The 21,674-nt window shown below is 44.1% G+C and overlaps 1 protein-coding gene across 1 annotated transcript; it reads right to left on the bottom strand.

Moving 5' to 3' along the window:
- Positions 1-6: 6 nt before the first annotated feature.
- Positions 7-2,944, bottom strand: LOC110509824 (transmembrane protein 250). The gene is made up of 2 exons (XM_021590950.2): positions 2,682-2,944; positions 7-2,376 (listed from the first exon to the last, which is right to left on the bottom strand). Exon 2 carries the CDS (start codon positions 2,181-2,183, stop codon positions 1,764-1,766), a length of 420 nt encoding a protein of 139 aa, XP_021446625.1. The 5' UTR covers positions 2,184-2,376; positions 2,682-2,944; the 3' UTR covers positions 7-1,763.
- Between the last annotated feature and the right edge of the window lie 18,730 nt (positions 2,945-21,674).

The following is a 21,674-nucleotide window of genomic DNA, read 5'->3' as shown; positions in this document are numbered from 1 at the left end:
AAAACATGTTTTCACTTTGTCATTATGGGTTATTGTGTGTAGACGGGTGAGATCATTTTTTAAATTGGAATCCATTTTGAATTCAGGCTGTAACGCAACCAAATGTGGAATAAGTCAAGAGGTATGAACACTTCCTTTAGGAACTGTATGTCAAAAACGCAATTCTTCCTTCTTTTCAGTTTTAACAGGACATACGAACTAGGCTAACAAATATGAGTGCCCCAGAGTATGAGGCATTTGATGAGTTGATCCTAGAACAATACAGGGTTGTGCTGCGTACCCACTTCGGCCCAATGCCAGTCCTCAGCCATGTCGCCATTTTAAATTGGTCAAAGTAGTCAACTGGGTAGGGATTCTTATGGGTTGTAGTCTCACTGGCTATCACAGACACTATAATGGCACAGATATTAAGATGAGTTCTCTATCTCTAAACTCCATCCAACGACTGGGGCCGAGTCCCAAATATTTTAAATGGTTTTCTTCCCTTAGTATTGAGCACTGATCTGAAACAGACTGAATAGAAAGTAGCATGGTGGAAACTTGGCTTGTACACTGTTTACTGTTTAAGTACTGAAACAGAGGCTGTGACTATAACTAGGGCCAGACCTTTTCCTGGCCAGGACCTAGGCTTGTGGAAAAGGGGACAAGGAAAGGAGGAGAATTTAGGAGAAATTGATCAGGATTTCAGTACTTAAAATTAACAATGAGAAAGTTATTGGCACATGGTCAGTGAAAACTACAGGCTTTACACATGACCACAATGATAAACATTCTGAATAGGTTTTCATCCTATCATTACAGCCTTTCCTATATTTATCAGATCACTTCTAGTGTAGGGAAGAAGCTGAGTAAAGGAGGCCATTGGGACACAGCCACAGCCATTGTTTTGGTTGGCAGAGACGGAGGTGTCTGGCTGTGATTGGCTATTGTTTTCTGAGGGAGGCCGAACAGAGTGTTCTCTCTGCGAGAGGGATTCTGGGACCATGTGAGGGACTAAATGACCACTTCACCCAAAGCCACCCACTGTAACTAACTCGCACTGTTACAGACTCGATGACACAGCTCAAGCAGCAGGCCATGCCCATGGCAGATATTAGTGGCATCAATAAGACACAATCTGCAAACACTAACACATACTCACTTATCCATATACTTTACAGCACGATACTGTTGCTTTTTTTTAAATGAAAAGAAGATGTGTAAAATAATAACGTTACAAAAAGAATGTTGGTCACCAAGGGATTTGAATCCAACACCAATACGAACGTATCCTTTATGCTTAGAATTCAACATTTTGCGTGATTTGTTTTCTCCAGTCAAACAGAAGACAGCATGTTTTCCTTTCTAGGGTCTTGAGAGGCATCCCACACCTCATTGTCCAAACTAAAGTAAGGCTTGTTATTACAGAAGTCTTAGTGTAAGTATGCATCAGCTTTTTTCAGGCAAATAGCACCAGAGTATAACCATATATTCTGTCCACCTTCTATTCCTGGTCATCCTTACGCCTTCATAGCAACTGCTGCTGTGTGGTAATGTTTTGGTACTGACATTGGTATATAACAGTGCACACACTGTATATAGACTTTTCCCCCATACTGTGTTATTGACTGTACGTTGGTTTATTCCATGTGTAACTCTGTGTTGTTGTTTGTGCCGCACTGCTTTGCTTTATCTTGGCCAGGTCTCAACTGGCCTACCTGGTTAAATAAAGGTTACATTTTTTTAAACAATAAAAAATCCATGGTCACTGTTGTCACCAGAAGCTACATGTCCACAAACACCATGAAGCACCAGCCCAGGCCTCCCACCAGGAACATTGTGACCTGCATACTGTAGATAAACAGGTTGTTGAGCACCCCAAAGTCAAGGCGCCGGTGTCCTAGCAACAGTAGGATGACGGACAGCTTGTACTGCAGCCGCAGGAAGACACGGGCGCTCATGTACTGCAGGCAGAATAGAGCCGACAGCGCCACCCAGAGGAGGGAGGTCAGAAGGCTGCAGCCGAAGTAGAGCAGGAAGCGCAGGAAGCCGTACATGCATCGTGAGCGCAGGTAAAGGTCAAAGTTGTTGTACTTGGTGCGCACAAGCTGGGTGGTGTGTGCAGACCCACAGGCCGAGTGCATGCAGGTGGAGTGGGGACCATGGAAGCTACGCACACGCCGAGGGATGGGGATCACAGGCATGAGTTGGAGAATTGAGCCACAAGCTTCTGTGGGGAGTCGCAGCAATAGGCCTTGTCCTCTGCTTCAGGGGTGGTGGGGGTTAGCATCATTGACTGGCTTAGAGCTTAAAACGGAACCCCAGGCATGGAATGTGGGCCTCTGATTAGGTCTGTTTGGAGTCTGTCGCTACAGGCATCCAAAAGGCAACAAGGCTCTGTAAAGAGGGCACAACACATTTATGTTACATTTTTGTGTTACACACACCAAACTAAATATAGACATTGAAAGGAGCGATCCCTCTCCCTCACACACTATGATAGCAGTGTGACATTAGGACAGCCTTGATAGTAAAAGCAGTAAATCATGGTTTATGCTGCTTATGTCTATTGAAAATGCTCATTCTCAAATATTTTAAAATCTCTATTATGGATGTAGCCTGGGCCTATAGACTTGACTGCTTGGAAACGTCACTTGACATTACAATATGTATCTTATTTATCAAACTGAAATTATACATACCGTTCGTTTAGAAAAATGATTTCGAGTTATTGAAAGATGTCTTGCGCAATGAATTCTCAGCATTCGATTCGGTGCTCGTACATGAGTTCCTCAAACTCGTCGTAGTATGCTGTGAAACGACTGCTGCAAGTTATCATGTTATAACTCGTCACATGAAGACCTTTCAGAAACAACAAACAGTAATTACAGCCCTCTGATACATCATTGTATTGACATAGATGGCTATGCTTGCTACAATGTAACTCAACAGGGGCGGTAGTGTTGCTCTGACAACTGGTGAATACATCCTGTCGTAAAATGTTTCAGTCATTCTTCTCACGACAACATCTGAAATTTAAAGGAGAAGGGTTCAATTGTTTTTTTTGTCCAGTTTAAAACTGTGGTTGGTTCTCTTTTTTGCCTTGGGTGTGATAGAGATTGTTATTGTGAGAAAAATGGCTTGCCAGGCTACCTCCCCAAATCCATGTTGCATAGAGGTTAATGATTTCTGTGAATGTGTGATGACAGAGAAAAACTCTTCAGTGTCAATGTCAGTCAAGCCAAACTGCAATATGGTTTTGGAATTTAAAAATGATTGGAGAGAGTTCGGAGAGAGAATACATGGCCACATCATGTTATAGCCTCAGAGAACAGAGATCACCCCCAATCTGACATTGTAATATTGGGAGACAGCTTACTGATAGTTTCACCCTAACACAAAAGACCTAACCTAAGATTTAGCCATAGCCTGACCACAACAGTCATTCCTAAAGCATGTTGACCTAGTGAGTGTGTTTGAAACCTGTAGATGAATTTAAATGTACATCTAAATATGTTTGATAAAGTATGCTTTAAAGTTTAAAGGTCCAATGCAACCTTTTTTAAGGGTAACAATTAAGTACCTTACTATGATTGTTTTCCAATCAAAAATAAATTGCAAAAGCATTTTCTAAACCAAGAATTTTGCTAGAATTGTCTGGGAGTGTTCTGAGTTCGGAGGGGGAAACTGAAAACGATCTGTTATTGGCAGAGAGATAACTGAACTGAATGACTCTGGCCCGTAGCACTCACTTCTGTGATCATGAAGTGCTTTGAGAGACTAGTTAAGGATCATATCACCTCCACCTTACATGCCACCCTAGTCCCACTTCAGTTTGCTTACCGCCCCAACAGGTCAACAGACGATGCAATCGCCATCACACTGCACACTGCCCTATCCCATCTGGACAAGAGGAATACCTAGGTAAGAATGCTGTTCATTGATACCAGCTCAGCATTCAACACCATAGCACCCTCCAAGCTCATCATTAAGCTTGAGGCCCTGGGTCTCAACCCCGCCTTGTGCAATTGAGTCCTGGACTTTCTGATGGGCCGCCCCCAGGTGGTGAAGGACGAAACAACATCTCCACTTCGCTGACCCTCAACACCACAAGGGTGCATTCTCAGCCCCCTCCTGTATTCCCTGTTCACCCATGACTGCGTGGCCATGCACGCCTCCAACTCAATCATCAAGTTTGCAGAAGACAGAATAGTAGTGGGCTTGATTACCAACAATGAAGAGACAGCCTACGGGGAGGAGGTGAGGAAAACAACCTCTCACTCAACACCAACAAAACAAGGGAGATGATTGTGGACTTCAGGAAACAGCAGATGGAGCACCCCCCTATCCACATCGAAGGGACAGTGTGGATCAGTTGGAAAGTGTTAAGTTCCTCGGCATACACATCACAGACAAACTGAAATGGTCCACCCAAACAGACAGTGTGGTGAAGAAGGCGCAACAGCGCCTCTTCAACCTCAGGAGGCTCAAGAAATTTGGCTTGTCACCTAAAACCCTGACAAACTATTAAAAATGCAAAATTGAGAGTATTCTGTCCAGAGGGTGGTGTGGTCTACACAACACATCACCGGGGGCAAACTGCCTGCCCTCCAGGACACCTACAGCACCCGATGTCACAGGAAGGCCAAAAAGATCATCAAGGACAACAACCACCCGAGCCACTGCCTGTTCACCCCGCTACAATCCAGAAGGCGAGGTCAGTACAGGTGCATCAAGGCTGGGACCGAGAGACTGAAAAACAGCTTCTATCTCAAGGCCATCAGACTGCTAAACAGCAATCACTAACTCAGAGAGGCTGCTGACTTACGTAGAGACTCACTAGTCACTTTAAACAATTCCACTTTAATAATGTTTACATATCTTACAATATTCATCACATATGTATATACTGCATCTTATACCAACTATTGCATCTTGCCTATGACGCTCAGCCATCGCTCATCGGTATATCTATATGTACATATTCTTATTCCATCCCTTTAGATTTGATTGTATTAGGTAGTTGTTGGGGAATTGTTAGATTACTTGTTAGATATTTTTGCACTGTCGGAATTAGAAGCACAAGCATTTCTCTACACTTGCATTAACATATGCTAACCATGTGTATGTGACCAATACAATTTGATTTGATTTGAGGTTTGGAATGCTCTTTTTTTTGGTCTATTAACTAATGCACCACCTGGTTATGTAAAGAGGCAGGCCAAAACTCCCACCACAACAGGCTGAAATTTCAAACAGCTCTTACACTCATAATTTAAAAAATGTCACAGTATTAGTCCAATCTCATAGTGTGGAAATATATACAGTTGAAGTCGGAAGTTTACATACACCTTAGCCAAATACATTTAAACTCAGTTGTTCACAATTCCTGACATTTAATCCTAGTAAAAAAGTCCCTGTCTTAGGTCAGTTAGGATCACCACTTTACTTTAAGAATGTGAAATGTCTGAATAATAGTAGACAGAATGATTTATTTCAGCTTTTATTTCTTTCATCACATTCCCAGTGGATCAGAAGTTTACATACACTCAATTAGTATTTGGTAGCATTGCCTTTAAATTGTTAAACTTGGGTCAAACAAGCTTCCCACAATAAGTTGGGTGAATTTTGGCACATTCCTCCTGACAGAGCTGGTGTAACTGAGTCAGGATTATAGGCCTTCTTGCTCGCACACACTTCAGTTCTGCCCACATATTTTCTATGGGATTGAGGTCAGGGCTTTGTGATGGCCACTCCAAAACCTTGACTTTGTGGTCCTTAAGCCATTTTGCCACAACTTTGGAAGTATGCTTGGGTCATTGTCCATTTGGAAGACCCATTTGCTACCAAGCTTTAACTTCCTGACTGATGTCTTGAGATGTTGCTTCAATATATCCACAAAATGTTCCTGCCTCATGATGCCATCTATTTTATGTGCACCAGTCCCTCCTGCAGCAAAGCCCCCCTACAACATGATGCTGCTACCCCCGTGCTTCACGGTTGGGATGGTGTTCTTCGGATTGCAAGCCTCCCCTTTTTCCTCCAAACATAACAATGGTCATTATGGCCAAACAGTTCTATTTTTGTTTCATCAGACCAGAGGACATTTCTCCAAAAAGTATGATCTTTGTCCCCATGTGCAGTTGCAAACCGTAGTCTGGCTTTTTTATGACTGTTTTGGAGCAGTGACTTCTTCCTTGCTGAGCGGCCTTTCAGGTTATGTCAATATGGGACTCGTTTTATGTGGATATAGATACTTTTGTACCTGTTTCCTCCATCATCTTCACAAGGTCCTTTGCTGTTGTTCTGGGATTGATTTGCACTTTCGCACCAAAGTACGTTAATCTCTAGGAGACAGAATGCATCTCTTTCCTGAGCTGTATGACGGCTGCGGGGTCCCCTGGTGTTTATACTTGCGTACTATTGTTTGTACAGATTAATGTGGTACCTTCAGGCGTTTGGAAATTGCTCCCAAGGATGAACCAGACTTGTGGAGGTCTATATTTTTTTCAGAAGTCTTGGCTGATTTCTTTTGTTTTTCACATGATGTCAAGCAAAGAGGCACTGAGTTTGAAGGTAGGCCTTGAAATACATCCACAGGTACACCTCCAATTGACTCAAATGATGTAAATTAGCCTATCAGAAGCTTCTTAAGCCATGGCATAATTTTCTGGAATTTTAAAAGCTGTTTAAAGGCACAGTCATCTTAGTGTATGTAAACTTCTGACCCACTGGAATTGTGATACAGTGAATTATAAGTGAAATAATCTGTCTGTAAACAATTGTTGTTAAAATTACTTGTGTCATGCACAAAGTAGATGTCATAACCGACTTGCTAAAACTATGGTTTGTTCTCAAGAAATATGTGGAGTGTTTGAAAAACGAGTTTTAATGACTCCAACCTAAGTGTATGTAAACGTCCGACTTTAACTATATAAAACACAGGAAAATCACATTTTTGACTGCACTGGGGCTTTAACTTATACATTCATGAAACATAGTTCCTTTAGTCATAATTAGTTACACGGCAGTGGTACGAGCAGTAGGCTAGCCATAAACTTTACATAGCCATAATATCCTCAAATACTATAATGTATTTCAAAGCACTGAGCCAAACTTGGGAAGCTTTTCACTTTCGGACGTCACTAGGTCATGTACTTTTGGCCGTGGTGCCGTGCCATCCCCTGGACGGGTCGCATGTCACCCCTGTAAACTGTCTCTAACCCTTCTCTAACTTTCCAGCAGATCAAGCAACCTTCATTAGGCAGATTTACGAGGTGGCCAAATGATTACTGCCCGGCTATTTGTCAGCCGGCCAGATGGCCGGGGGAGGGACAAGGCACATGCAAATAAATTATGAACAGAGTCGTTTTTAAAAAGAGTTTATTACAGTCGTTAATGGTGCGCCAGATTACTTTGCACAGGATTTAAAGGTATATTATGCAAAATCTGAAAAACAAACCTTATAATACTTAATCAAACATGCATAAAGCTGTCGCCAGGGCTTAATAAATTATCCCAATTACCTTACTTCCAGATTGTGATTGCTTTTACTAATTAAATAAACAGTGTAATAATTTGAGTGGTGGCTGAGGATTGATATCAGATTTGCGAACACAGAGATAATGACTTCTGCAGAGAGCTCTGGGGATTATGATTAAAACGGGAGGGCATCCATTCCATCCATTACAGAATGCTTAATTTCTCTACATGCCCAGTTGCCCACCAACTGAACTGCTTTGTAGGGAACCAAATTAGGTTGTCACAGCATTGTCACATGGTAATGTCACAACTTATTTGCAACGTTGTGATAACTACAAACGCAGCAACGTGCTATGAAAGATTGTAAGAAAGAGACCTAGAGCCTAAGTCCTCCAGTGATGGTACTGGTGATTAAAGGGTGTTGTTGGAGTGAAAGGAGGGAACCAAGTTTTTTCTGCACCAGGAACCAAGTTTAGATTTGGTCATTTTCTTGTAGGGATCCAAAGAGCAAAAGGGAAAAGTATTACAGGAACTTAAGTACAAAAATCCAACTACATTTAATAAAAGTAAACTGCTGGTTTAAATAATGACAACAATAACCCTGTGTAGGCCTACAGTAGATCTAAAAAGGCTACCTCTCCAGATGGTGAGCAGTGAGCATTAACCGAGTAGGACATCGGAGAGGCACGTGTACCTGGTATAGAGAAGGGTGGAGACACGCTGTCCCGAAGAAGGGGACTTCTTGACCAAATGGTTAAGGTGTTGGCTAACCAGTCACTGTGTCCGGATTTGAGTCCTGGTGGGGGAACCCTCTGAATTCGCTACAATATGATGTGGTTAGCTGATACGTAAAATACCTGTTCAGGCGTTGTAAGAGCTGGCATGTGTCATCAACGTCTGAGCAGGGGAACACAACTTATAACTAGACACATCCAGTGCATTCGGAAAGTATTCAGACCCCTTGACTTTTTCAACATTTTGTTACGTTACAGCCTTATTCTAAAGGATTCAATTTTAAAAATCCTCATCATTCTACACACAATAACCCATAATGAGTTAGCAAAAACAGTTTTTTGAATTATCTGCAAATGTATTAAAAATAAAAAACAGAAATACCTTATTTACATAACTATTCAAACCCTAACAGAAATACCTTATTTACATAACTATTCAAACCCTAACCGAAATACCTTATTTACATAACTATTCAAACCCTTTGCTATGAGACGCGCAATTGAGCTCAGGTGCATCCCTTTTCCATTGATCATCCTAGAGATGTTTCAACAACTTGATTGGAAAGGCACACACCTGTCTATATAAGTTCCCACTGTTGACAGTGCATGTCAGAGAAGGTGGAACGGGTAGGAAGGCTTGGACGATTCTCACTAGAGGAGTGCTATGTTTTTGCAACAGAATCTCCGTAAGCTTGGACGCACGAGGTTCGACGTCAAACAAGGAAACACTAGAATCCATTGTTCTATATTGTTGTAGGCGGTTTTAGCAACAGCAGCGCTAGACTGTGGTTGACATGGATGATAGTTCTGATGGTATGGGTAGTATGATGAAAGTCATGGACCTGAATGGTCTGTGGTGAAAAGATCAAGTTAAAAGAATGGCACTGCTATAAGCGCTGCTGACAGCAGTAGCAGTTCTAGTGTTGAGAACGTGAAGAGGGTGAAGGTAGTGAAAAACAAAAGCAATGATGTGTCTCATCTAGACCCTATTCGATTAAACAATGCCGTTAAGAAAGAGATAGGGAAGTCACGTTAGCCCGGTTCATTGGTAATGGTAGACCGTTAACATTCTGTGCTGACCATGTTCAGCAAGGGAAGATTCTGAAAATGAATTCTCTCAATGGGAAGAAAACAGTCATGTCTGGAACTTCGGCTAAGCTGAGGGGGGTCATTTCTGGAGTTCCACTATTCATATGCATAGATTATATAAAATAAAATGGTAGAAGCCAAAAGGCTGTTCAGTAAGAAAGAGGGGCAAAGAAGTGAAAGCCTGTCTTTATTATTCATGTTTGAGAAGGTTGTACATAAGAAAGTACAGATGGGCTTCCTGGCTTTCACTGTTAGAGAGTTTGTCCCACCTCCATTAAGGTGTTTTAAATGCCAAAGAATGGGACATGTAGTGGCTCTGTGCAAAGGAAAGAAAAGATGTGCCAAGTGTGGAGGGGAACATGATTGTGGTGAATGTGGGAACAATATCAAGGTTAAATGTTGTGGACTACAGGCAAAGGAGGGCCAATCACGCCCCTATTCACAATTACGGAGCTGTAGTGGAGCGGGACGAGTTTCAAATTCCTTGGTGTCAACATCACCGACAAACTATAATGGTCCAAACACACCAAGACAGTCGGGCATGACAACACCTTTTCCCCCTCAGGAGACTGAAAAGATTTGGCATGGGTCCACAGATCCTCAAAAAGTTATACAGCTGCACCATCGAGAGCATCCTGACCTGTTGCATCACCGCCTGGTATGTCAACTGCTCGGCATCCGATCGTTAGGCGCTACAGAGGGCAGTAAGTACGGCCCAGTACATCACTGGGGCCAAACTTCCTGCCATCCACGACCTAGGCATGTCAGAGGAAGGCCCAAAAAATTGTCAGACTCCAATCATCTCCAATCAATAGACTGTTCTCTTTGCTACCGCAGACTGGGGCGAAGGTTTACCTTCCAACAAGTCAACGACCATAAGCACACATCCCAGAAAACTCAGGAGTGGCTTTAGGACAAGTCTCTGAATGTTCTTGAGTGGCCCAGCCAGGGCCCGAACTTGAACCCGATCGAACATCTCTGGAGAGACATGAAAACAGCTGTGTAGTAACGCTCCCCACCCAACCTGACATAGCTTGAGAGGATCTGCAGAGAAGAACGGAAGAAACTCTCCAAATACAGGTGTGCCAGCTTGTAGAGTCATACCCAAGAAGACTCGACGCTGTAATCATTACCAAAAGTGCTTCAACAAAGTACTGAGTCTGAATAATTATGTTAATGGGATATTTCGGCATACATTTCTAAACCTGTTTTTGCTTTGTCATTATAGGGTATTGTGTGTAGATTGATGAGGGGAAAAAACAGTGTAATCCATTTTAGAATAAGGTTGTAACGTAACAAAATTTGGAAAGAATCAAGGGGTCTGAATACATCCTGAATGCACTGTAGCTAACTGATAGTTTCAGCCAAACACAAAAAGATGAACCTTATGTTTAGCAGTAGCCTGACACTAGTTAGCTCCCATTTCGTGGGTGTGAACACCATTCTGTCACATGATTACGTTTTACATACAGTACCAGTCCAAAGTTTGGACACAGCTGCTCATTAAAGGGTTTTTCTTAATTTTACTGTTTTTGACATTGTAGAATAATAGTGAAGACATCAAAACTATGAAATAACACATATGGAATCATGTAGTAACCAAAAAAGTGTTAAAAACAAATCAAAATATATTTTAGATTTTAGATTCTTCAAAGTAGCCACCCTTTACCTTGATGACAGCTTTGCACACTCTTGGCATTCTCTCAACCAACTTCACCTGGAATGTGTTTCAATTAACAGATAAATATGGCAGTGTGCCATATTAAGAGTTCATTTGTGGAATTTCTTTCCTTCTTAATGCGTTTGACGCAAGGTAAGGGTGGTATACAGAAGATAGCCCTATTTGGTAAAATACCAAGTTCATATTATGGCAAGAACAGCTCAAATATGCCTGCTCAGCTACCCTGAAAGAGACGTAGTTTCCCTAAATGCAACAAAAGTGAAATGTTATGCTAATTTAACCCCTCTCCGGTAACACTTTGTTTTAAGGGGTAAATACACTGTAAAAATATTGTAACTGGTGGTAATTGCGTTCTGTAATTACAGAAGTGTAACAACAAATGCTTGTTACCATGATTGTTATAAATGAGTAAGTTTATACTAAATTAATACATTTAGTGTTTAGTTTCTTCTCAGTTGCATCTGATTCAGTAATAACTTTTCAGAAAGTTGTAATCTCTTGTGGACAGATTATTTTATTTATTTAACCAGGAAGGGCTCATTGAGATTTGAAATGTGTGTGTCCTGGCCAAGATAGGCAACACCAAGTCATTACACAATTACAGACAGACAACATGAAAAACTACAAGGAATCTAGTAAAAACCATATAATTCACCAGACTAAAACAAAATCATAAAACAGCAAATTAAAAATATTGACAGGTCAGAGAATCAGCCTCACAATCCTTCATCAGTGATTTAAAAACACCAATCGGGACAAGTTCTTCCAGTTTTAAAGTCTTTTGTAAGGCGTTCCAAGCTGATGGCGCAGAGTACATAAAAGCCCTTTTACCAAATTCAACCATTAGCCGGATAAAGTCCTGCAAACAAAGAAAATAAGAATCTGTTCTTAACTGACTTGCCTAGTTAAATAAATGTAAAATTAAATAAAAATAAAAAGAGAGTACTCACCACATTTCTGAACAATAAAAATGCCCAAATAAAATGGTAGTAAACCCAAAATGGCTTTGTAAATAAAAGTATACCAGTGACTGAACCTACGAGTGACTAGAGAAGGCCAGCCAACCCTGGTATATAAAGTGCAGTGGTGCATAAGAGTTTTGCTGTTTAAAATAAAATAAATCTCAATGCGCCAAGGTAAAGGGTGTCAATTGATCTCAAACACTGAGTAGAAGCATTCATATATAAAATATAGTATATTAAAGGCATAAATGTAGCTGATACTAGCATCCTTCTGGCTTCAAAAGAAAAACAGGCCTTACTCCTAAAATAAAATACCAACTTCAGCTTCAATTTTCAATCTTCATCTTCAAAAGTGGTTGAATATGCAATTTAAAAGAGAGGCCCTCATCAATTAAAATTCCAAGATATTTACAGGAGGTTACAGTCTCAATCTCATTGCCCTGACAGGTAGTAATAGGTTCCGAGATCTATTTCGTGCTTAAGAAAATACCATTAGTTTAGTTTTGTCAGAATTGAGGATACGCTTCAATTGACAGAAGGTATGTTGAACAGTGTAAAAAGCAGTTTGCAAGTTCTGGAAAGAGACGAGACACAACAATAAATAACAGTATCATCACCATAAAAGTGAAGTTGCGCATTTTGCTCATTTTTGTCTAAATTATTTATATAAATAGTGAATTAGAAGGGACCAAGTACAGTGCCTCTCTCTCTGAGGCATGGGAGCCTGACGAGCCAGCTGAGGCATCCCCGGTTGCTTCGGCAGTGGCACCCGGACCCGACGTCACCACATTTAAAAAAAAAAAATAGGTCTTTCTTTGCAGCACTTGGCCCCATGACTGGACAACTGGACAGATCTCTCCCCATCTTTACAACCATTGAATCTATATATTTTGACCATGACAGTTTACAATCAAAGGTAACACCAACTATCCAGGTGAAAGCTATGATCCGTTATTGATGTGACTTGTTTATTCCCCTTCAATCAGTGTAGATGAAGGGGAGGAGACCGGTTAAACAATATTTTTTAAGCCTTGAGACAATTGAGACACGTATTGTGTATGTGTACCAATCGGAGGTTGAATGGGCAAGACAAAATATTTAAGTGCCTCTGAACAGAGTATGATAGTAGATGTCAAGCGCACCGATTTGTGTCAAGAACTGCAACGTTGATGGGTTTTTCATGCTCAAAATTTTCCTGTGTATCAAGAATGGTCCACCACCCAAAGGACATCCAGCCATCTTGACACAACTGTGGGAAGCATTGTAGTCAACATGGGCCAGCATCCCTGTGGAGCACTTTCGACACCTCGTATTCCATGCCCCAACAAATTGAGGCTGTTCTGAAGGGAAAAGATAGAGCAACTCAATATTAGGAGGTGTTCCTAATGTTTGGTATACACAGTGTATGTTTGTTTTTTCAGATGTGCAACTGCGAGAGGTAGAACTAAAGGCAAAAAGTGAACAACAGAAATTAGAGCTTGAGAACAAGGAAAAGGAAAGAGAACGTGCAGCCAGACTAGAACAAGAACAATGTACGCATGCTACTCTATTAAAAAAGATTGAAACAGCCGACTTGTACCGCCTTTCAACAAAAAGGAGATGGATGACTATTTTACTCTGTTTGAGGGGATTGCCACATCCCTAAAATGGCCACGGGACATTTGGTCACTGCTCCTCCAAAGTGTTCTTGTGGGAAAATCTCAGAATGTGTACGCCGCTTTATCTCTTGACCAGAGTTCAGATTATGACCATGTTAAAGCTGCTATCCTTCAGGTTTACGTGTTGGTCCCAGACACACACAGACAACAGTGACATAAATTACGAAAGACAGAATCACAAAGTCTTGTTGAGATCGCCAGGGTATAAGCATGTCTTTCTGATTGGTGGTGTGATTCTCAGGAGGTCAAGGACCTTGAGGATTTAACTTCTTTGGGACTGGGGGGCAGTATTGAGTAGCTTGGGTAAAAAGGTGCCCAGAGTAAACTGCCTGCTACTCAGGCCTAAAAGCTCAAATATGCATATGATTAGTAGATTTGGATAGAAAACACTCTGAAGTTTCTAAAACTGTTTGAATGATGTCTGTGAGTATAACTGAACTCATAAGGCAGGCAAAAACCTGAGACAAAAACCAACCAGGAAGTGGGAAATCTGAGGTTTGTAGTTTTTCAAGTCTTTGCCTATCGAATATACAGTGTTTATGGGGTCATATTGCACTTCCTAAGGCTTCCACTAGATGTCAACAGTCTTCAGAACCTTGTTTGAGGCTTCTACTGTGAAGTGGGGGCGAATGAGAGATGATTCAACCAGAGGCCTGCCAGAGTGCCATGAGCTGATCACGCGCACTCACGTGAGATCGACCTGCGTTCCATTGCATTTCTGAAGACAAAGGAATTCTCCGGTTGGAACATTATTGAAGATTTATGTTAAAAACATCCTAAAGATTGATTCTATACATCGTTTGACATGTTTCTACGGACTGTAACGGAACTTTTTGACTTTTTGTCTGGACCTAGTGATTGCGCCTCATGAATTTGGATTACTGGGTTAAACGCAGAAACAAAAATGAGGTATTTGGATAGAAATTATGGACTTTATCGAACAAAAGCTACAGTTAGCTAACCATGGTTTCCATGTGTTTGATGCAATTCCATTCACTCCGTTCCAGACATTATTATGTGCTGTCTTCCCCTCAGCAGCCTCCACTGTAGCTAACATTGCTAGCTAACTACCTTTGCTAAATCATCCAGCTGACTTCATGTATCCAAAAAAACTAAACAAATTGCATGGAAGATGTACTTTCTCTCTCCTGTGCTGATGCTTTTGACCTACAACACTTTGTTTCTTTCGTGGCATCTTTTGTGTCTGGATTTTGCACACTGATCATCTTCTTGACCACGTTCTTTTCGCACTATTACATAAGTCAGTGTCGACACGTGTAGGCACATTCAAGGTCATGTTATTTGAGCGTATTGCAAAAATGAGCAGATATTGACATGACACTGTAATTCCTGGGATAAATAATTGCACCAATGCATCCTTTCCAAAAGTGAGAATGTTCCTCAACAGTGAAACCACAGCTAGAACAATGACGCACATGTTTCACCGGCTATATAAATTAGAAGCATCAGGGTGTCATGTACTGTCATGTTGTGTCTTGTCTCTGTCCTTTCCCTTCACCCTGTCTCCCTCTGCTGGTCGTTGTTAGGTTACCTTTCCACCCCCTCTTTCCCCCAGCTGTGCCTTGTCTCCTCCTAACCACCTCGTCACCCCTTTTCCCACCTGTTCCCTTTTTCCCTCTGATTAGTCCCCTATATCTCTCTCTGTTTTTGTTCCTGTCCTTGTCGGATTCTTGTTTGTTGTGTTTCATGCCTGAACCAGACTGTCGTCATGTTTGCTGTAACCTTGTCTTGTCCTGTCGGAATCTGCCGGTCCGTCTGAGCCTACCTATGTTTGGTAATTAAAGAAGCTCTGTTTAAGTTAATTCGCTTTTGGGTCCTCATTCACGCACCGTAACAGAAGAATCCGACCAAGAATGGACCCAGCGACTTCGGATCCTCTCCACTCAGCCGTCGGGATCCAGGGAGCGATGCTAGGCAGACACGAGCAGGAAGTGTCTGCTGCTCGACATGCCGTTGAGACCCTGGCCACCCAAGTCTCCAACCTCACAGAACAGGTTCACCATCTCCGCCTCGATCCACCGGCCACTTCCAGGGCTTTCGAATCTCCGGAGCCCAGAATCAATAACCCGCCGTGTTACTCTGGGGAGCCCACTGAATGCCGCTCGTTCCTCACCCAGTGTGATATTGTGTTTTCTCTCCAGCCCAACACTTACTCCAGGAGCACTGCTCGTGTCGCCTACGTCATATCTCTCCTTATTGGACGGGCTCGTGAGTGGGGCACGGCAATCTGGGAGGCAAGGGCTGAGTGTACTAACCAGTATCAGGACTTTAAGGAGGAGATGATACGGGTTTTAGATCGATCTGTTTTTGGGGAGGAGGCTTCCAGGGCCCTGTCTTCCCTATGTCAAGGCAATCGATCCATAACAGACTACTCTATTGAGTTTCGCACTCTTGCTGTCTCCAGTGGCTGGAACGAGCCGGCCTTGCTCGCTCGTCTTCTGGAGGGTCTCCGCGCAGAGGTAAAGGATGAGATTCTCTCCCGGGAGGTTCCTTCCAGCGTGGATTCCTTGATTGAACTCGCTATTCGCATTGAGCGACGGGTTGATCTTCGTCACCGAGCTCGTGGAAAGGAGCTCGCGCTCTCCGTCGCCCCCCTCTCCGCATCACTACCATCTTCCTCTGCCGGCTCGGGTGCTGAGCCCATGCAGCTGGGAGGTATCCGCATCTCGACTAAGGAGAGGGAACGGAGAATCACCAACCGCCTCTGTCTCTATTGCGGTTCCGCTGGTCATTTTGTCACTTCATGTCCAGTAAAAGGCCAGAGCTCGTCAGTAAGCGGAGGGCTACTGGTGAGCGCTACTACTCCTGTCTCTCCTTCAAGATCCTGCACTACCTTGTCGGTCCATCTACGCTGGACCGGTTCGTCAGCTTCCTGCAGTGCCTTAATAGACTCTGGGGCGGAGGGCTGTTTTATGGACGAGACCTGGGCTCGGGAACATGACATTCCTCTCAGACAGTTAAAGGAGCCCACGGCCTTGTTCGCCCTGGATGGTAGTCCTCTCCCCAGGATTCAGCGTGAGACGCTACCTTTAACCCTCACTGTTTCTGGTAATCATAGTGAAACCATTTCTTTTTTAATTTTTCGTTCACCTTTTACACCTGTTGTTTTGGGCCATCCCTGGCTAGTTTGTCATAATCCTTCCATTAATTGGTCTAGTAATTCTATCCTCTCCTGGAACGTCTCTTGTCATGTGAAATGTTTAATGTCTGCTATCCCTCCTGTTTCCTCTGTCTCTTCTTCACAGGAGGAGCCTGGTGATTTGACAGGGGTGCCGGAGGAATATCACGATCTGCGCACGGTGTTCAGTCGGTCCAGGGCCACCTCTCTTCCTCCACACCGGTCGTATGATTGTAGTATTGATCTCCTTCCGGGAACCACCCCCCCCCGGGGTAGACTATACTCTCTGTCGGCTCCCGAACGTAAGGCTCTCGAAGATTATTTGTCTGTAGCTCTTGACGCCGGTACCATAGTCCCCTCCTCCTCTCCCGCCGGAGCGGGGGTTTTTTTTGTCAAGAAGAAGGACGGGTCTCTGCGCCCCTGCATAGATTATCGAGGGCTGAATGACATAACAGTGAAGAATCGTTATCCGCTTCCTCTTATGTCTTCAGCCTTCGAGATCCTGCAGGGAGCCAGGTTTTTCACTAAGTTGGACCTTCGTAACGCTTACCATCTCGTGCGCATCAGGGAGGGGGACGAGTGGAAGACGGCGTTTAACACTCCGTTAGGGCACTTTGAATACCGGGTTCTTCCTTTCGGCCTCGCTAACGCTCCAGCTGTCTTTCAGGCATTAGTCAATGATGTCCTGAGAGACATGCTGAACATCTTTGTTTTCGTTTACCTTGACGATATCCTGATTTTTTCACCGTCACTCCAGATTCATGTTCAGCACGTTCGACGTGTCCTCCAGCGCCTTTTAGAGAATTGTCTTTTTGTGAAGGCTGAGAAGTGCACTTTTCATGCCTCCTCCGTCACATTTCTCGGTTCTGTTATTTCCGCTGAAGGCATTAAGATGGATCCCGCTAAGGTCCAAGCTGTCATTGATTGGCCCGTCCCTAAGTCACGCGTCGAGCTGCAGCGCTTTCTCGGCTTCGCGAACTTCTATCGTCGTTTCATCCGTAATTTCGGTCAGGTGGCAGCTCCTCTCACAGCCCTTACTTCTGTCAAGACGTGCTTTAAGTGGTCCGTTTCCGCCCAGGGAGCTTTTGATCTCCTCAAGAATCGTTTTACATCCGCTCCTATCCTTGTTACACCTGACGTCTCTAGACAGTTCGTTGTCGAGGTTGACGCGTCAGAGGTGGGCGTGGGAGCCATTCTTTCTCAGCGCTCCCTCTCTGACGACAAGGTCCACCCATGCGCGTATTTTTCTCATCGCCTGTCGCCGTCGGAACGTAACTATGATGTGGGTAACCGCGAACTGCTCGCCATCCGGTTAGCCCTAGGCGAATGGCGACAGTGGTTGGAGGGGGCGACCGTTCCTTTTGTCGTTTGGACTGACCATAGGAACCTTGAGTACATCCGTTCTGCCAAACGACTTAATGCGCGTCAGGCGCGTTGGGCGCTGTTTTTCGCTCGTTTCGAGTTCGTGATTTCTTATCGTCCGGGCTCTAAGAACACCAAGCCTGATGCTTTGTCTCGTCTCTTCAGTTCTTCAGTAGCCTCCACTGACCCCGAGGGGATTCTCCCTGAGGGGCGTGTTGTCGGGTTGACTGTCTGGGGAATTGAGAGGCAGGTAAAACAAGCGCTCACTCACACTCCGTCGCCGCGCGCTTGTCCTAGGAACCTTCTTTTCGTTCCCGTTCCTACTCGTCTGGCCGTTCTTCAGTGGGCTCACTCTGCCAAGTTAGCCGGCCACCCTGGCGTTCGGGGTACGCTTGCTTCCATTCGCCAGCGTTTTTGGTGGCCCACCCGGGAGCATGACACGCGTCGTTTCGTGGCTGCTTGTTCGGTCTGCGCGCAGACTAAGTCCGGTAACTCTCCTCCTGCCGGCCGTCTCAGGCCGCTTCCTATTCCTTCTCGACCGTGGTCTCACATCGCCTTAGATTTTGTCACCGGACTGCCTTCGTCAGCGGGGAAGACTGTTATTCTTACGGTTGTCGATAGGTTCTCTAAGGCGGCTCATTTCATTCCCCTTGCTAAGCTTCCTTCTGCTAAAGAGACGGCACAAATCATCATCGAGAATGTTTTCAGAATTCATGGCCTTCCGTCAGACGTCGTTTCGGACAGAGGTCCGCAATTCACGTCTCAATTTTGGAGGGAGTTTTGCCGTTTGATTGGGGCTTCCGTCAGTCTCTCTTCCGGCTTTCACCCCCAGTCTAACGGTCAAGCAGAACGGGCCAATCAGACTATTGGTCGCATCTTACGCAGTCTTTCTTTTCGTAACCCTGCGTCTTGGTCAGAACAGCTCCCCTGGGCAGAATACGCCCACAACTCGCTTCCTTCGTCTGCGACCGGGCTATCTCCTTTTCAGAGTAGCCTCGGGTACCAGCCTCCGCTGTTCTCATCTCAGTTCGCCGAGTCCAGCGTCCCCTCCGCTCAGGCTTTTGTCCAACGTTGCGAGCGCACCTGGAAGAGGGTCAGGTCTGCACTTTGCCGTTATAGGACGCAGACTGTGAGGGCTGCTAATAAGCGTAGAACTAAGAGTCCTAGATATTGTCGCGGTCAGAGAGTTTGGCTCTCCACTCAGAACCTTCCCCTTAAGACGGCTTCTCGCAAGTTGACCCCGCGGTTCATTGGTCCGTTCTGTATTTCTCGGGTCATTAATCCTGTCGCAGTTCGACTTCTTCTTCCGCGATACCTTCGTCGCGTCCACCCGGTCTTCCATGTCTCCTGCATCAAGCCCGTCCTTCGCGCCCCCGCTCGTCTTCCCCCCCCCCCCCCCATCCTTGTCGAGGGCGCACCCATCTACAGGGTCCGTAGAATTTTGGACATGCGTCCTCGGGGCCGTGGTCACCAGTACCTCGTAGATTGGGAGGGGTACGGTCCTGAGGAGAGGAGTTGGGTTCCCTCTCGGGACGTGCTGGACCGTGCGCTGATCGAGGATTTCCTCCGTTGCCGCCAGGTTTCCTCCTCGAGTGCGCCAGGAGGCGCTCGGTGAGTGGGGGGGTACTGTCATGTACTGTCATGTTGTGTCTTGTCTCTGTCCTTTCCCTTCACCCTGTCTCCCTCTGCTGGTCGTTGTTAGGTTACCTTTCCACCCCCTCTTTCCCCCAGCTGTGCCTTGTCTCCTCCTAACCACCTCGTCACCCCTTTTCCCACCTGTTCCCTTTTTCCCTCTGATTAGTCCCCTATATCTCTCTCTGTTTTTGTTCCTGTCCTTGTCGGATTCTTGTTTGTTGTGTTTCATGCCTGAACCAGACTGTCGTCATGTTTGCTGTAACCTTGTCTTGTCCTGTCGGAATCTGCCGGTCCGTCTGAGCCTACCTATGTTTGGTAATTAAAGAAGCTCTGTTTAAGTTAATTCGCTTTTGGGTCCTCATTCACGCACCGTAACACAGGGTTTGCATTTCCACTCACTACCAAATATGCTGATGAGAGGAAGCCAAGTGGCCTGTCATGGGAGAACATGGAGCGAGATGGATTTTGGCCAGTATTCTGCTAACTTTCTCATCTCCATACAGTCTTCTGTTTCCAAAACTAAAATCTGTAACAAAGACAGACAATTTTGCCAGTTTCAAAAATGTCGTTGTTTAGAAGGAGTGAAAGGATGAATTGAGTTCAGAGTAGGCTTCTCTTAACCGAAAAATGCAAATAAATGGTAGGAGGAGCCAATAGGATCTCAATAGCTCACACTTGGCTCTACCCACCTCCTTGCTTGTTCTGCCCACTACGATTAATTTAATCCCATTGGAACCGACAGGCTATGGTCTATCTGGAGTTAGTTATGAAATCTTTGGTGAAACCCTTGCAAGGTTACACAATGGAATAAGAGTTTGTCTTTTGACCATTTTACTTGCATTTATAAACCATTATTCAACCAAACTTAATAGACAGATTGGTTGTTTAGCAACAAAACCGACGCGTGCGCAACTATGGGCCAAAACAGAAGGGTTTGCCTTAGATTGTTGACAACATGTCAGCTATATTTTGTCTCCACTGTTTATGGAAAACATAACACAATTTGCACACTGAGCACTTGTTGACTCTCAAATACATTACATTGAGCCATTTACTATTCCCCATATAGCATTTTCTTGTCATTCTTGCTAGCAATCTGGCCATCCAGAATTACAACAAAATGCTAACTTCTGCCCCACTGAAGCACACACATTGTTTTGTGATGTTGATGTTGTCAGGCTTACAATTTGGCAAGCACAAATGACTATCTCACAATTTTAACCATAGCTGTTTAATTCATTTTAAATGTGTCCATTTTGGGTGGATTTATGATTAAAGTAATTGACCCATTGTGAAATGCACAGTTAAACGATTTAACAATTGAAAGTAAAAAAAAAAGTGAACCATTGTGAACCCTGGCCCTCGCTTCATACTCGTCGCCAAACCCACTTGCTCCAGGTCATCTACAAGTCTCTGCTAGGTAAAGCCCCACCTAATCTCAGCTCACTGGTCACCATAGCAGCTCCCACCCGTAGCACGCGCTCCAGCAGGTATATCTCACTGGTCACCCCCAAAGCCAATTCCTCCTTTGGCCGCCTTTCCTTCCAGTTCTCTGCTGCCAATGACTGGAACAAACTGCAAAAATCACTGAAGCTGGAGACTCATATCTCCCTCACTAGCTTTAAGCACCAGCTGTCAGAGCAGCTCACAGATCACTGCACCTGTACATAGCTCATCTGTAAATATCCCATCCAACTACCTCATCCCCATACTGTATTTATTTATTTATCTTTGCTCCTTTGCACCCCATTATCTCTACTTGCACATTCATATATACATATATTCTACACATATACCATTCCAGTGTTTAATTGCTATATTTTAATTACTTCGCCACCATGGCCTATTTATTGCCTTACCTCCCTTATCCTACGTCATTTGCACATACTGTATATAGACTTTTTCTACTGCATTATTGACTGTTTGTTTATTCCATGTGTAACTGTGTTGTTG

The sequence above is a fragment of the Oncorhynchus mykiss genome, chromosome Y (assembly GCF_013265735.2).
Source record: "Oncorhynchus mykiss isolate Arlee chromosome Y, USDA_OmykA_1.1, whole genome shotgun sequence".
In the NCBI taxonomy this organism is placed as follows: Eukaryota; Metazoa; Chordata; class Actinopteri; order Salmoniformes; family Salmonidae; genus Oncorhynchus; species Oncorhynchus mykiss.
This window is presented reverse-complemented; position numbering and strand designations above follow the sequence as displayed.